The sequence below is a fragment of the Lepidochelys kempii genome, chromosome 11 (assembly GCF_965140285.1).
Source record: "Lepidochelys kempii isolate rLepKem1 chromosome 11, rLepKem1.hap1, whole genome shotgun sequence".
NCBI lineage: Eukaryota > Metazoa > Chordata > Testudines > Cheloniidae > Lepidochelys > Lepidochelys kempii.
The window spans coordinates 6,557,176-6,573,276 of record NC_136390.1 but is presented as its reverse complement, the minus strand read 5'-3'; the positions used below and the strand labels follow the sequence as shown (position 1 = coordinate 6,573,276).

The window sequence follows — 16,101 nt, the reverse complement described above, 5'->3', positions numbered from 1 at the left end:
CATCTTCCTTCTTTTCCTCCTTAGAATCGGACATAGCAGATTTTGATGGCAGAAGTTCCCTCCTGTACAGATTCAATCAGAAAATGATGAGCACCTTCAAAGACGTGGTTTCCCTGAAGTTCAAGAGCATGCAGGGGGATGGAGTCTTATTTCACGGAGAGGGACAGCGCGGAGACTACATCACACTGGAGCTGCAAAAAGGGAAGCTTTCCTTGCACATTAACCTGGGTAGGAGCTGATATTTTTGTTCGTTACCATGAGAGTTGTTTTCCATTTCATTTCATGATTTGTATTTCGGCAGCACTCCAAAGCCCCAACTGAGATCAGGCTCCATTGTACTCTGTGCTGTGCATACACACAGCAAAAGACAGTACCTGCCCCACACGTTTTGCCGTCTGAAGAGACAAGACAATGAGTGGGATGGGAAATAGAGAAGTGAAGTGACTTGCCTGCAGTCACACAGCAGCTCAGTGGCAGAGCCAAAAATAGAACCCACATCTCCTGAGTACTACACTACCTTTATTTTTCTAGCTGCAAATATTGTTGCCTGTTTGATCTACATCAGGCCTCGGGGGGGATTCAGTTGGAATCTCAACTACAATTTCCTCTCTCTGTTTAGAGAATGATTCCTTTTTAAGTTCATCATTTCAGAGGAGGGATCTGTCGAAGCTCTGCAGGTAGCCATCCAGTCTTGTTTAGCATTTGGCTCACCGTTTCTGTGGCTTCTCTCCAGCAATAAGTCTAGGCTGGGTAGTTTCCATTCAGGATGCAAACGGGTCTTCCTTTCCCTGGAACAGAACCCCTCTTTGGATGAAGCATGCTAACCTCTGTGTTGTCATTGCTATATGTTCAGAAAAAGGAAAAGAAACCTAAGGGAAAATGTTGGCATGTGCTGGAAAGCAGAATTTGCCTGCATCAAAACAACAGCTTCAGATCAGTAGCACTAGAAAGCTGAGAAATATCCGACTGTTGCAGGGAAAAACTCCATCCCATCATCCTGCTTTTTAAGCTTTCAATAAAATATGCACGGGCTTTGATTCTTTTCTTTATTTAAGGTGATTTTAAGACACCTTTGTGGTCTCTTGAGTCCTGTTACCAATCTGAACTCCTGGTGCAAATTAGAGCAACCTCAGCACTGCTGTAGCTTATCTTTGCTTCCCAGGGGCCCAAGGAGATGTTCTGGCAGTCAAGGATTGCTGGAGATGAGGGAAGCCTTGTCCACGCCTCCTTTTACGCAAGACACACTGCCTCACACTGAGAGTGTGGAGGTTTGGATTAGGAGCCACTACAGTGACTCTGCACCTCTTGAGGGTCTCCTTATAGAGGTTAAAATGGCTTTAGGGCTGCTTTGCTGCATAGGCACTGTTGAAGTTCTGATTCCATCTCTGATTTTGTTCTAATTCATCTAGCAATAATGTTACTTAAATGTGAACTGCTTGTGTGGATCTGTGCTATTCTTTCTCAAAATGAAAAGCACCTGATACTAGCAACTGGTGTACCCAAAGGGTTCAGGAGTTGGAATCCGCTCCTCAAATGTAGGTGCTTCTCCAAAGCTCTTCAGAGGTGTTTGGTCTGCAAAGCTGACCAGGGCAAGCTTTCTAGGGAGATTTCTTGTATTTCTTTGTAGGGCTGAAGATGGCAGGAGAACAGCCTTTCTTGAAGTATTTTGGTGTTTTTTGCTTCTGGGCCTGGCTAGAGCCAGGCAGTGCTAAGGCATGGAGTCCCATCAGTGTGTGGTCAAGTTGGGTTTGAGGGATGAGGGACGGTTTGGCTCAGTTCTTCTTTTGTACAAAGCTGTTTGCGTTTCCCAAGTGGGTACGTCACATATAGATATGTCAGTGGGAGGAGGTACTAAAGCACCGCACAGCTGGATTTTATATGCCACAGGGCAGATCACTGAAGTGAACATACTCTCTGTACAATATTGGGGGGGAAATCCAAAACCCTTGGCCTTTCCTTTAGCAGAAGTCATAACTCCTGAGTAATTCAGCACAGGGACATCTATAGGTCAGAGAGAGTATTTGCAAATCTGTTCCTTCTTTTAGCTGACTGCTTTCTGGCAGGGCTTCACTTCAGTGGCTCAGAATGTGAGTGGTTGATTTGATTTAAACCATGGAATAATAGTGACTAACCCTGTAGCCATTGAGTCATAGTTGTGGCTTAGTGCAATTTAATACTTGTGATTAAAACAGTGTGGTTCTGTATCAGGTAGGAACCTCCACGCACTGTCTCCTGGACCAGGAAAAAAGGGTTGTCCATACTAGTATGATGACCCCTGCTGGAAGTGTTATCAGCGGGGACAGAACGCAAACCCTCTTGATCTAAAAGCATGAACCCCTAATGCTTGTATTTTAACGCTCCCATACAGAAAACCACTAGAGGGGACAAAGGCATTGTGTTAATATGGGTTACTTTAGGTTCTGTTGCTCCAGATTTCCCAGCATCAGGATCACTGATGGTAGCAGTGGTGGGACCGGGACCAATTGTGTAACCCTGCTCATAGTGTGGCTGCATGAGATGGATGCGTAAAATGCTGGAGGCCGGTGGTGCCACTTGTATGCTACAGTTCCCATTTTCGTTATTACCAGTGGAGCTGAATCCTGCGTAGCCAAGGTGGGAAGTTTTAGTAAAACTCCCTAGTGTAGACAAGGCCAGTGTAAAATGAGTCAGCATCTATTTCTCTTCTCAGCTTATGTCTGTAGGAGTTAGCAGAAGTTGTCCGACAATTAGAACAACCTGAAATCATTAAAACAAACCTGGTAAATAATTACTTTTTCCACGGCTCTTCGTTTGTTTTTACATAAAATCATTAATTGGCTTTGTACACAACTAATCTTTTTTCCTTGTTTTTTTAGGGTCACATTGATAATGCTATATTCCTGTTATTCATTATCTGTAAGCGTATCGTGCAATATGCATGCAAAAGATCCATTTCAGAATGAAGCTCTAAACGCTGGATTCTCTGACACCGTTGGTTTCTCGTCTCCCTTCAGAAAAAGCTCTACTTTTAATTTAGGAATAAGAGCGTGATACCATAGTTGGTTGCATTGCTGTGAGATATCACGTCTGTTTACTCTGGGACCTAAAATAGAGCTTTCATGAGCCACAAAATTTGAATCTGGATTTTGACTACCACAAAGTGTGTGTGTCAGGGGAGGCAAGTTTTGGATCCAAGGTTTTCATCTTATACACAGCTTGACTAATCATTTTGAAATGTGCATCCTTCCATTTCCACTGATGAATAGAAAAGAAAAGAAAAGAAAAGAAAAGAATGCACAGTAGAGACCAGAAGCTCTGAAATCTTAAGTCAGGAACCTGGCTAGAAAACAGAAAAGCACTTAGCTCTTTGAGATCTGGGCCTGATTATTCTCTCACTGGAGTCGGACTCTGAACTCGGTTGCACTGTTGTGCAACTGGAGTTACTCCACAGACATCAAAGGAATGATCCCAGATTTTTTCTAGTGCAGTGGAGACTAAGTGGCCCTCTGTAAATATCTATTCTTGTTTAGATTTCCAGTGCCACGTGGTCTAAAATGTTTTCTCCAGGGAGGGTTAGGTACAATTTGTTGTTAAAATGGGGGGAAAAAAAAAGTGATGACTGAAATGTCAAGAGTAATTAGACTGTATGTTTGTGGAAATCCACAGTTGTGCTACATCTGTTCCTTTAATGGGTGGCAGATTTTTGTGTAAGCCAGATGGCGTTCTTAAAATGTGAGGGTCTCTGCTGCACTTCAGACCTGAGTAACAGGCAACAGAACAGGTTTGGCAGTGCTGCCATGTATGACGACTTATGCAGCAACCTGGGAAAATCCCCCTCCGTATCCCTGACCAGGGCATTGGGGCAGCCGAAGAAGAGACTGTCCCCAAAGAATCCAAGCCAGCTTGACCCTGGGCCCTGTTTCTCTTGGGGCAGGACACTAGATATCTCGTTAGTATCACACAGACGCAGAAGCCTTAATGCTTCCGTTCAGAAGTCCAGGGCTCGCTACAGTGTCCTCTGTCTGCGTCTGCCCCTGCAGGAGATTCCAAGCTGCGTTTCAGTACCAGCCACACGTCAGTCACCCTGGGCAGCCTCCTGGACGATCAGCACTGGCATTCGGTTCTCATCGAGCGATTCAACAAGCAAGTGAACTTCACGGTGGACAAGCACACTCAGCATTTCCGAACCAAGGGGGATTCGGACCACCTGGACATTGATTATGAGGTGTGTTGAGTCTTTTGGGGTTATATCTTTGGAGACCGGTATGAGCTCGGCGAATGTTCAGTTTTGTCAGCAGTAGGGATCTCTCTCTAACCTGTTTCCCTTCTCCCCTAAAACTCCTTTCGTGGTTAACCAGCCTGAGTCATGGCACTTCCTCTGTGTGTCTGATGCTCTAGGGACATGGCCCGTCTCTGGGCAAGCAGAGTTGGAATGTACGTCAGCCCACGTGCTCGTTTGGGACTCAGAAGGCACAGCCTTCCACGCTGGAAAGGTCGTGCTGCGGCAGAATCCTGAGGAGGAATTCCCGCGGATTCAGAGGGAGTGTGTGCTGCAATGGCAACTCTACAACTGTTTTAATGGTTGTGTCACACACTCGCCATGCACATGAGTAGCTCTGGTGGCCACGGTAGAGAGAACATGGTCCTGTCCTTAACTCATCCCTACATAGCCCAGCCAGAATGCAGCTGCCTCCAGCACAGAGATGAAAGGTGACTAGAAAGCCTCTTCCCTCTAGGGAGGAGTGGTATAGGTGATCCCTACTTCACCAGTGCTTCCTTGAGCTGAACGAGGGAGAAAAATCCTCCCCAGCAGGAAACCTGGTTCAGAGGCCAGGCCGGCAAGGGGAGGTGTATTTCACCCTCCCCGCTCCTCGGGTCAGCCCTGTACTCTCTGAAAAGTGCATGCAAAGCCTTTTAGAACTGTTGTCTCATCAAGTGTATGTTTAGCTATTTCCTGATTATAACCACAATGCTCCCATTTCCCACCCCCACTTGAGTGTTTCCTGTGTTCCTTTTCATCATGCTGTTCCTGATGAGCAAGTTCCAGGACTGTGCAGAGCATGGTGTTGTGTTTGCACAGCCAGAGCCGTCATCCTTATTTGAATGTACTACGCTGGCATCGCTCACTGTTGTGCAATCAAAGTCTTCTTGTCTGCACTTCGGATTCTTTTCTCTTTAAAGGATCCACTCCCAGCGTGTCCTGAGTGCAGAAACCAGATGGCTTAACAGCAGCACTTATGCACATGCAGGTGCCTAGCGCCTCAGGGTTTCCATTTGTCAGTTACCCCAATGTTCTAGCCAAATTGTTAGATGCTCCTTCCCTTTCTGTCATTGCCTGGTGCAGAGAGGAAGAGAGACATTTGTGCTCACTGGCACTAATTAATAATTCTCCTGCACCCAGCCAGATGCCAGTGTCACTGCTTTCATTAAATCCTGTCTCAAAGTTCATATTTTACCAGGTAAAATCCTGACTCCTTTAGCGTTGACGGTAGTTTTGCCGTTGACTTCAGTGGGGCCAGGATTTCGTCCACTGGTCTCATGCCCTTATCTTTGGTGGTGATGTAGCTGTTTGGGAAGTTGACATAAGAACAGCATAGATGGCGGTGTGTTCTTTCATTCCCATTAGGATATGCCTTGGGATTTTGTTCAGGAAAAGGAGACTTTCAGGTTAATTCTGATGGTCTCATTACTAGCAAACTGGTGAACCAGCAACATATTGCCATGGTTGCTTAGATTGCAGGTAGCTCTCAAGTATGGATGGGCCAGCTCTTGAGATGTACTTTGGTGTCATTGCAGCTTTCTGGCTTATTCCTAATAAAAATAAATGTTCTGGTATTCTGCTGTAGTGATTTAAGCCATGGCAATAACAGCAAGGCCTGCATTTCTGTTTAGAACCTCAGAACAGCATTGTACGTGTTCTAAGAGATTACAAAAAGATTTGGATTCTTCTACTCTGTGAAAGATGGGACACGATCTACTTTTGGGAAACTCACAAGTAGATTCATTTAGCAACAGATCCTAATCAAATCCATGCTTCTTTGTAAATGATGTTGCATTATTATATATTAATATTTAATATTCCAGTCACACTCAGAGACCCCAGTCAGGAGCAGGGTCTCGTTTTGTTATGTGTGGTACAAACATATACAAATACAAGTTCTGTGCTTCAAAGAGCTTAAGATCTAAGAAGACAAGTGACATATGACAGCTAGTGGGAAGAGGGACCCAGTCAAATGAATACAAAGTTTTAGATACACAATACACTTTAAAAAAAAGTTATAAATAGATAAAATATTGGTCTGATTCTTAAAACTGTTAAGATCCTACAGCTTTCATTGACTTTGTTGAGATTTATATTGCGATAGTGTCAAGAGACTCCTGCAGAAACTGGTGGTTCATAAGAATGGCCATACTGGGGCAAACCAATGGTCCATCTTGCCCGGTATTCTGTTTTCTGACAGTGGCAAGTGCCAGATGCTTCAGAGAGAATCAAGAAAACAAGGCCATTATTAAATGATCCATCACCTATTGTCCAGTCCCAACATCTATGCAGATATTTAGGGACATCCGGAGCATGGAGTTACGTCTTTGACTATCCTGGCTAATAGCCGTTGATGGACCTATCCTCCATGAATTTATCTAATTTTTTTTGGAACCCAGTTATACTTTTGGCCTTCACATCATCCCTTGGCAATGAGATTCCCACACTGACTGTGCATTTTGTGAACAAGTACTTCCTTTTTTTTGTTTTAAACCTGATGCCTATTAATTTCATCGTGTGCCCCCTGCTTCTTGTGTTATGTGAAAGAGTGAATGATGCTTCCCTATTCACTTTCTCCACATAACTCATGGTTTTATAGACTTTTATCATATCCTTCTTTAGTAATCTCTTTTCTAAGGTGAACAGTCCCAGTCTTTTTAATCTCTCCTCATATGGAAGGTGTCTCATACCCCTGATAATTTTTCTTGTCCTTCTCTGCACCTTTTCCAATTCTAATATACCTTTTTTAAAATGAGGTGACCGGAACTGCAGGCACTGTTGAAGGTGTGGATGTACCATGGATTATATAGTGACATTATGATATTTTCTGTCTTATTGTCTACCCCTTTCCTAATGGTTCCTAACTCATTAAGTGGATGTTTTCAGAGAATTATCTACAATATCGGCTAGATCTTTCTTGAGTGTAACAGCTAATTTAGACCCCATCATTTTGTATGCATAGACGGGATTATGTTTTTCAATATGCATTACTTTGCACTTATTCACATTGGCATTTCATCTGCCATTTTGTTTCCCTAGCACCCAGTTTTGTGAGATCCCTTTATAACTTTTTGCAGGCAGCTTTGCACTTAGCTATCTTGAGTAATTTTTTTTCATCTGCAATTTTTCCACCTCACTGTTCACTGCCTTTTCCACTTCATTTATGAATATGTTAAGCAGCACAGGTCCCAGTACGGATCCTTGGGGACCCCACCATTTTCCTCTCTCTAATCTGAAAACTGACCATTTATTCCTACCCTTTGTTTCCTGTCTTTTAACCAGTTACTGATCCATGTGAGAACCTTCCCACTTATCTCATGCCTACTTACTTCACTTAAGAGCCTTTGGTGGGGGACCTTGTCAAAGGCTTTCTGAAAGTCAAGATGCACTTTATCAACTGGATCACCTTTGTTCACATGCTTGCTGACTCCCTCAAATAATTCTAATAGATTGCTGAGGCATGATTTCCCTTTACAAAAGCTGTATTGACTGTTCCCCAATATACCATGTTCATCTTTGTTTCTGATAATTCTGGTCTTTACTATAGTTTCAACCATTTTGCCTGGTACTGAAGTTAGGTTTACTGGCCTGTACTTTCTAGGATTGCCTCTGGAATCTTTTTTTAAAAATTGGCATTACATTAGCTATCCTTCAGTCATTTGGTACAGAGGCTGATTTAAGCAATAGGTTACATACCTCAGTTAGTAGTTCTGTAATTTCACATTTGAGTTCCTTCAGAACTCTTGAATTAATGCCATCTGGTCCTGGTGACTTACCAATTTTTAATTTATCAGTTTCTTCCAAAACTTTCTCTATTGATGCCTCAATCTGGGACAGTTTCTCAGATTTGTCACCTAAAAGAATGGCTCAGGTGTGGGAATCCCCCTGGCATCCTCCGCCTTAAAGATGATGCACAGAATTCATTTAGCTTCTCCGCAAATGTTAGTCTTCCTTGAGTGCTCCTTTAGCACCTTGAGCATTGCACGTGGCCCTGTCGAATTTCAGAGCGAGGAATTTGTATGTCCTCCGAACTTCTGGAGATCTAGCTATGAGTCTTCACCATCCTGCTCCTCAAGCTTTCATCAATTTGTTGATTTCTTATATGCTTTACAACAGTGGGACTGAGGAGGTGCTTGAAGCAGAGAATCATGGCTAGAATTGGGTGACAATTTTTGAACAAAAGTTTTTTTAAGTGTAAAATGGCCCTTTTTAAAAAGAAATAATTATTATTTTTGTGAAAAACTTTGTGAACATTTTATTTTCTGAAATTTTCCAGATATTTTTTTCAGAATTGATGAAAAACACCATACACAATGTTTTTTTTTAAAAATTTCTTTAAACAATTTAATTTAAACAATGTAAAAGTCTAATTGTCTTTGCAAGGTGCTTTCAGATCCTTGTAGACTAAGTGTAAGTAATTATCATTCTTTGAAATGTGTGTGTGACGGAGAGGGGATTTAGAGAAAACCAGCAAAAATGAGTAGCAGAGTGTGTGGGAATGACTTATGAGGAAAGACTAAAAGAACAAAACATTGTTTGGATAAACCACTACTAGGGGTGGTAGGAACAAGATTAATTTCTGAAAGCATTTGAACCATGTAGGACCCTCCATACTAGGAGATGAAAACAGGTATGGTAAGTGGTTATAACTTGGAGTTAAGAAATGCACTTTAAGAAAAGGAAAATGTAGGCTGGATTGTGAAGCTGAAGACAATGCAATCTAATGGAAGGTTTTTTTCAGCAAATTTAGGGGATTAAAGGCCTCGCTAAATGTAATACAACCATGAGTTTGGTAATTAAAATTATTACTGATCACTAAGGAGATATGTTGTCTTAATAATTCAGCACTGTAATTGATATTGATTTCTGCTTTTTGTAGAAAATTCTTAAGCAGGAGACTTAAAAGAACAGAAAATGAAAGAAAAATGAGGGTGATTTCAAGTGATTTCATCAAGAAAAATGATTCTCAGCGACAAAAAGCATTGCTGTTGCATAACCCTTCACGCCAATGACAAACTTGCAAGTGATGCAGAGTTGAAAACTATTTCACTTTTTATTGCCTGGTGTAATTATCAATCAATACAACCAAGGCTCAAGTTGATGAATAAAATAAAAAGTGAAATAGTTTTCAACTCTGCATCACTTGCAAGTTTGTTATTGGCGTGGAGGGTTATGCAACAGCAATGCTTTTTGTAGCTGAGAATCATTTTTCTTGATGATGAAATCACCCTCATTTTTAAGGTCAGGCTTGACAAAGCCCTGGCTGGGATGATTTAGTTGGGAATTGGTCCTGCTTTGAGCAGGGGGTTGGACAAGATGACCTCCTGAGGTCCCTTCCAACCCTGATATTCTATGATTTACAAAGCAGTGCTCAAGGTTTTATCCATCTTCCATTTACTTTTATGCCTAGTCTAACCTGGCTTTTTTTTTTTTAATACCACTCCCCCCGAAAATCCCACAGTTGCAACGACTGGTACACCCCAGCCTTGGGAGCACTGCTGAACTCACTAGTATAGACACGGCTCCAGTGGCCACTGAAATTCGTACCACTGTCATGTAGGCTACGTGTGTACAGCAATTAGACCGCAGCCTGTGTATCTGAACTAATTTTGACCTAGTGAAGCCATGGCAGCAGAGGTTGCAGCTACTTGAGTGGCTTCGCTACTGTTGTTCAATGCTAGCTAGGTCAGAGGTAGCTCGGCTACATCTCCACATGCTGTAGATATGCCTGTGGAGGTTGAATGTAGACGTGGCACAATGACCAAGCTCTCGCTCCAGCCAGTGCGGTGCTATGGGTATACAAGACACAGACGTATAAACGCTTGTGGCTGCAGAAGCCTTATCTACGCTATCGTATTTCCATTGCTGCTGGCGCTGGTAGTAGCAGTGGGAATTTCACTGAAAATGGGTCAGCACAGAGTAGACAAAGCCTTAAGGGGTGTCCCCACTTAAAAATTAGCCACAAGGCTTTGAAAATTAGCCAGAGGTTTGGGTTGGGATTTTCCTAAGAGCCAAAGGGAGTTATGTATCCAAGGATTCTGGGCACCTTATTCCCCTAGACTCCTTTGAAAATCTCAAACGAAGACCATATCCGTACTACGTGTGCCAAGAGGCACAGCCGCAGTGCTGTAGCTCGGCTTCTGTAGCACCATAGCTTAGATGCTAACTACCGCATCAGTGTAGTTAATTCACATCCCTGAGTGGCGGTAGGTAGGTCAACAGAAAAATTCTCCCATCGACTAGCCAGGTCTTCACCAGTGGCTAGATCGGTTTTAGCTATGATGCTGAGTGCTGTAGATACGTCCGCCTAACCTGTAAGTATAGACCAGGCCTTAAAACATTCCACCCTACATTCAAGTGTGTGTGTCCACCATTAACAGATGACAGATCCCTGCTAACATGTCAATTACATGTATTGCTCCCTTGAGAACAGCATTTCCTTTCAAACTTAGGCCTAGTTTACACTTAAAAGTTAGGTCAACGTAGCTATGGCAGTCAGGGATGTCAAAAATCGACACCACTGTGCACTGGAGCTATGCCCACCTAATCCCCCGGTTTAGATGCAGCTAGGTCGACAGAACACTGCTTCCGTCAACCTAGCTCCCATCGCTTGGTGAAGTGATGTTTCTCCAGTGATGAAAAACCCATTCCGAAGTCTGCGTCTACGCCGTGGAGTTCTGCCAACACAGCAAAAGTGCCATCGTTGTGCTGCTGAATCCTCTGGAACAGGGTCTGCTGCCTGCTGCACAATTGGAGAAGATGCAACGCTTGGCCTACCTTCCATGTCTTCTCCTCAAGAAAAAACAAGATGTTCCTCCAGGCCTTCTAACCCAGCCCCCACTCCCTTCCTCAGAGACCACTGCAGGAGACCCTCTCTCCTGGCAGCTTCACTCTGTAGCGTCCCTTCCTAGGGCTGCCCTCACTGAAACTCCCTCTGACCCTTTATAGCCCAGGAGCAGCCCTGCCTCCTTCATTGGCTCAACTAGGAGGACCCGCTCGAGGACAGGGGAGCTGGACCTACTTTAAGCACAGGAACGACCCACCCTGTCACATCCCTGTAGTATAGATATAGCCTTAGATAAGTTATAAATCAATCCATGGCTTTTGGTAACTGCTCCTAGATACTCAGGCACTGCAGCGCTCTCGGTCTGAGTTTTTTGCCTAATGTAACCCTCAGCAACCTAATGCTAATACTCCTCTACTCTATTAATTATCTCCTCTACTCAGGTATCTCTAAAGCAACATAGGGGGGTATTTTATCTAAAAGAGCTTTTTCTTTTTTGTTGTTTTGTTTTAATGTATAATCTGCAACACTTTACAACTCAAATATGCTGCTCAACCCAAGTGCAGTGAATTTTCACTCTAAGTTGTCATGTTGACGTACAATAAACACATTGTTTTTACTAACAGATGGGTGGTATTGGTGTGCCGCTGCCCTCTGTTGGATGGAATCAGAACTACTTAATTATATCACGTAGCCTGTATAGCTAAGGTGAAACGGGGAATCTCCTTTAGCTGATGTGGCAGGGCCCGTGCTGTTTTGGAGCAGAAAGATCTGAGTTCTATCCCTCCTGCTGTTGTGAAGTTCCAAGCTGCCCTTGCAAGCAGCATGGTGATAACAGTGAAGTCGCAGGTGGCCACGGTTTGGATACAGTCTTATCAAAATTTCACTTAAGAAGGCCCCTCGGTGTTGCCTGACAGAGGGTGTTCTATGGCTACCTTCCATTGTCAGTGAAAAGGCCTTTTGCAGCTTAGCCCCCATCAGCAGGTAACATCAGAGACATCCTGATGTTTTTTATTATATCAAATGATTGGAACTGGATATTGTATGCATCACAATGCTGGCAGTTTAGTGTCCCCCTCTGTATTCTGAAATGGTTTAGTCACCAATTGTGCTGATTGTTAATAGAAATCATCTGGTGTCTCTACTTTAATATGAAGGCAATGTGATTTAACACGGGGTCATTTTCTCCCAGAAGAGCTGTCCTGGCACTCCATGCAGTGCAGAATGCTGGTGTGTCTGCACTTTTCACGGGGGAATGTTCCTTGCAACCTCACCAGGGGTCGAACACAAGCAGTCCCTTAATGAACAGAGCTTCACAACAACATCCTAAAGTATTATTGTCTACGTTGAACAGAGGGGAGAGTTCTCTAAATCACAGTGCCCTAAACCTGCCCCCCACTAGCCCTTATTTATTGTTTGCATTTGCTATCTCCACCAATTGCCATGAGGATTATTAGAGGTCCCAACTGAAATCAAAGCCCTACTGTACTAGGGGCTGTATATGCACATAGTGAGAGTTTAGAGTCCAAGTACACAGCAGACAAAGGATGAGAGTGGAAACGGAGAGGTGAAATGACTTGCCCAAGGTTAAATTGTAGGTCAGTGTCAGATCCAGGAAGAGAACACAGGGCACCTTAGTCCCACTTCCATACCCTAACCACTGAGCCATGCTCTAGCCTTCCTTGCCTGATCCTGTGTATGTAACTTCAGCGCCTCTCTCGATACACTTCACTTATTCCTTTCCCCTACATTTTGGAGTTGCAACTGAGTGTTGTCTTTGTTCTTTCCCAAAGCTCAGTTTCGGGGGGATCCCAGTCCCAGGAAAGCCAGGAACCTTCCTGAAGAAAAATTTCCTTGGATGCATCGAGAACCTATATTACAATGGAGTCAATATAATTGACCTGGCAAAAAGGCGTAAACCTCAGATCTACACTGTGGTGAGAATCAGATGTGTCTGTTTTTCTTCTTTGATTCATCACTTCCTTCCAGTCCCAGCTATTGACAAGTGCTGTCCCTTCTGCCAAATGATTGCATCTTAGATTAGACCCTTATGTGTATAATTAGTTAAAAGGATATTCACCTAGCCTGCTGCAACACCAAGAGAGCTGTTCAAAGGTACATGCACAAATTAGCTGTCTTTACTCATTTCCAGCTATACTTGAATCTGGGGAAGCTGAGTTGGAGGAAACTTTTTACTCCTCCTCCAGTGAATTAAGTTTGGATCGAAGTCCCTGGGTCTCTCAAAAGATTCTCTTAGGCCATCTAAAGTAATAAAAGCAGTAGTCAGATTCTCATTCTCCTACTGACTTTGAATAAAACCTTATTCCCTGAGTAGTCTCGCTGCTATTCATTGTGAGAGGGTATCAAAATCTGGCCCACAGCTTGAGCTTACCTTGCTGGGGGGGGGGGGAAATTGCCACACTTATTTTCAAATATGTTTCAATTTGCTTCACTTGTACCCCACCACCCCCATATATCCAAAATGTTGAGTTTTGGAAATTGTTGAGGAATTCTGTAGCTGAGGCAATGAGGAAAAGAGACTGGCGGAAATGTCATCAAAATGTTTTTCTGGGGTATTTTTTTGATTGTTTTTATCTTGAAAGTCACAATTTCACTGAAATTTCAAAATGTGAAACATTTCAACTAGCTCTATTTATCTTATTCAAAAGGGCAAGGAACAGTAAAAGAAATATACATATTAGGAACATTGGACCTGCTGAGGAAGTGTCTCATGAATTTGCACATTCCAGGAAGAAACTGAGGGACCCTTAACTTCATAAGGAAAGAGAATGGTCCACTCTACTCTAGTGTTCAGGATTTTTAAAAAAACACCATTGTGATTGTTTTTATATCCTGAGGGATTTACTCAGGCCGCATGTGTTGGAAGGTTGGACAATAATATTTCCTTGGAGAACTTCCCACATATATTTTTAAAAATAGGCAAAACACGGAGGCAAAACATTGACTTCTAAATGAACTTATGAGTGATGCAGCCCTAAGTATCAAAAGAGACACATTAGTATATTTTATGCCGGCATTATGTACGTGTTGGATCAGTGATCTGGAAATCACACTTTTTACGCCCCTTTAAATTGCATGTCTAGAATACATGGCCAGGGTCCTACCCTCACAGCATTCCAACTTGCACTACATGGAGTCTTGGGTAAAAGTCTATTGTACATGTGTAGAAGTTGACATTGCTAAGCATATTCTTTCCAACAGTTTCAGCCCCCACATCCCCACAAGGCATTTTGATTTTCACAGGCACAATTCCTACCTCCTCCATGACTCAGGCGCTACAGGACCTCCACAATTCTCTCCTCACCGTAGGATTTCACTGACTCAGAGGATTTGGTTCTGAAACACTGAAAAGAGCTTCTGCCTTATCAAAGGTCTTGTGGGACAAAAGGCCTGTACTTCAACTCAATCGTGGTCTTCAAGTGATGATTCCACATGCCCAGAGTGTCAGAAAGTCACTCTGAAATTTCTGTGACTTCCCCGAGTTGTGCTTGGGCTTTGCTTTATGTTACTGTGCTTTGTGAGGTAGCGCTGAATGGGAAAACATGGTGAAGGGGAATGGCAAAGGCACACAATGAAGTATAGCACAAACTTTGGCTCTCCACTTCAAACAGTCCATTGTATACCTGAGTCCCTGTAAGTTTAACACCTGTGGAAACTATTCTGTACCGTGGTCCAAAAAGTTCTGCTCACAAATTTTCCTTTGCTTACCTTCTGCCCATCAGTCCACTTTGTCATTCAAGCTGTCAAAGCAACTGTATTAACAAAGTGTTTTTCCAAGGCACAAGGGAGTATGACCCCTTCTATTCTATTTTCAGTAGAGACTCTGTTTAGTCCTGGAGGCAAATGACAAATTACTGTCTCCCAACTGACAGTCTAAACCCAGATCCACAAGTATTAAACTAGAAAAGTCATCATTCCTGACCAAAATGGCTTTTCCCTCCAAAATGGAGGCAGACTTGAATGGACAAGTCTCTGTTTTGTCATCTTCCATCTAGTATACAGTAGCAAAATGTAAATATGAACCAGAGGAAGTGAGCCAGTCTTGTGAGCAGTGGTACATCCATCAGCCTCTGGTTTTGTCACAATATGGGTCTTTTTTGAGCTGGGAAGAATGACGACACTTCAACTCCAAAGGCACAGACCTCTTGGTGAAAAAATAAAACCCTGCTCGATAAGAGGAATGGCCCCCCAAATGGCTACACCCAGTGCAAGGGAGAGAAAACGCAGACTGACAATATAAACCCTCCATTTAGACAGTATGCTTGGATGGTGCATTTTATTATCATTGCACTTGTCCTTTTCTGCAACTCATTTGTAGTCATTGGACATGCAATAAATGTCCTTCGGGAAAGGCCTGGAGACAATGAGGCAATCTGTCTCTTCTGAACTGGAATTTGCCTTTGGATTTCCCTGCCTGTCTTGTTCAACCTGTATCCGTTCTGCTTGGTCATCCCATGCAATGTTAGTGCCTTCTCTCCAGGGAGCTTTTTCTTTCCACGCTGGTAGATTTTCCTCTTCAGTCCTTGACCTTGATAACCGTCGTATAGAGTCTTGGCATTCCATCTCTTAAATGTTCACTGGTTTGGGTTGGAAAGAGTTGTCAAACTTCCATAACCATCAGCACCACCACCACCACTTAGGGATGAAATCTCATGTTCACCAATCGTCCCTGGGTGGCTTTTACAAACACTTAAAAAATCACCCAGTCTCTTAGAGAGCCTAATTTAGCTGCTGGAGCAGGTTTTCTGCTCTGCCCCACTCCTTTTATGTTGCCCAGGCAGTAGAGACTGGCCAGCCCTGGGGAGTCTACAGCTGGTGTAAAGCTAGCTCCTGTGCAAGCCTCCCATCAGTTCTTGACCCACTTAGTGGAGAGCGGGTATGGAGAGAACATGATGATAAGAACATAAGAACAGCCAGACTGGTTCAGACCAAAGGTCCATCCAGCCCAAGATTGTGTCTTCCGACAGTGGCCAATGCCAGGTGCTTCAGAGGGAATGAACAGAACAAGTCATCGTCTATTGAGCCATCCCCTGTTGCCCATTCCCAGCTTCTGGCA

At 43.3% G+C, this 16,101-nt stretch overlaps 1 protein-coding gene across 6 annotated transcripts in view; it reads left to right on the top strand.

Annotated features, from left to right (window-relative positions):
* CNTNAP5 (contactin associated protein family member 5) overlaps positions 1 to 16,101 on the top strand; it is a 419,241-nt gene that overhangs the window by 204,410 nt on the left and 198,730 nt on the right. For 4 of the 6 annotated variants that reach the window (XR_012154186.2, XM_073305027.2, XM_073305031.2 and 1 more), the window contains 3 exons: positions 25 to 228; positions 4,020 to 4,204; positions 12,818 to 12,961. Coding sequence is in view for 5 of the 6 variants with exons in the window: in XM_073305027.2 (XP_073161128.1) it covers positions 25 to 228; positions 4,020 to 4,204; positions 12,818 to 12,961 (533 nt within the window). In the remaining variant the exon portion in view is untranslated. The remainder of the gene's footprint in view (positions 1 to 24; positions 229 to 4,019; positions 4,205 to 12,817; positions 12,962 to 16,101) is intronic. The other 2 variants (XM_073305029.2, XM_073305032.2) reach the window with 1 other exon arrangement.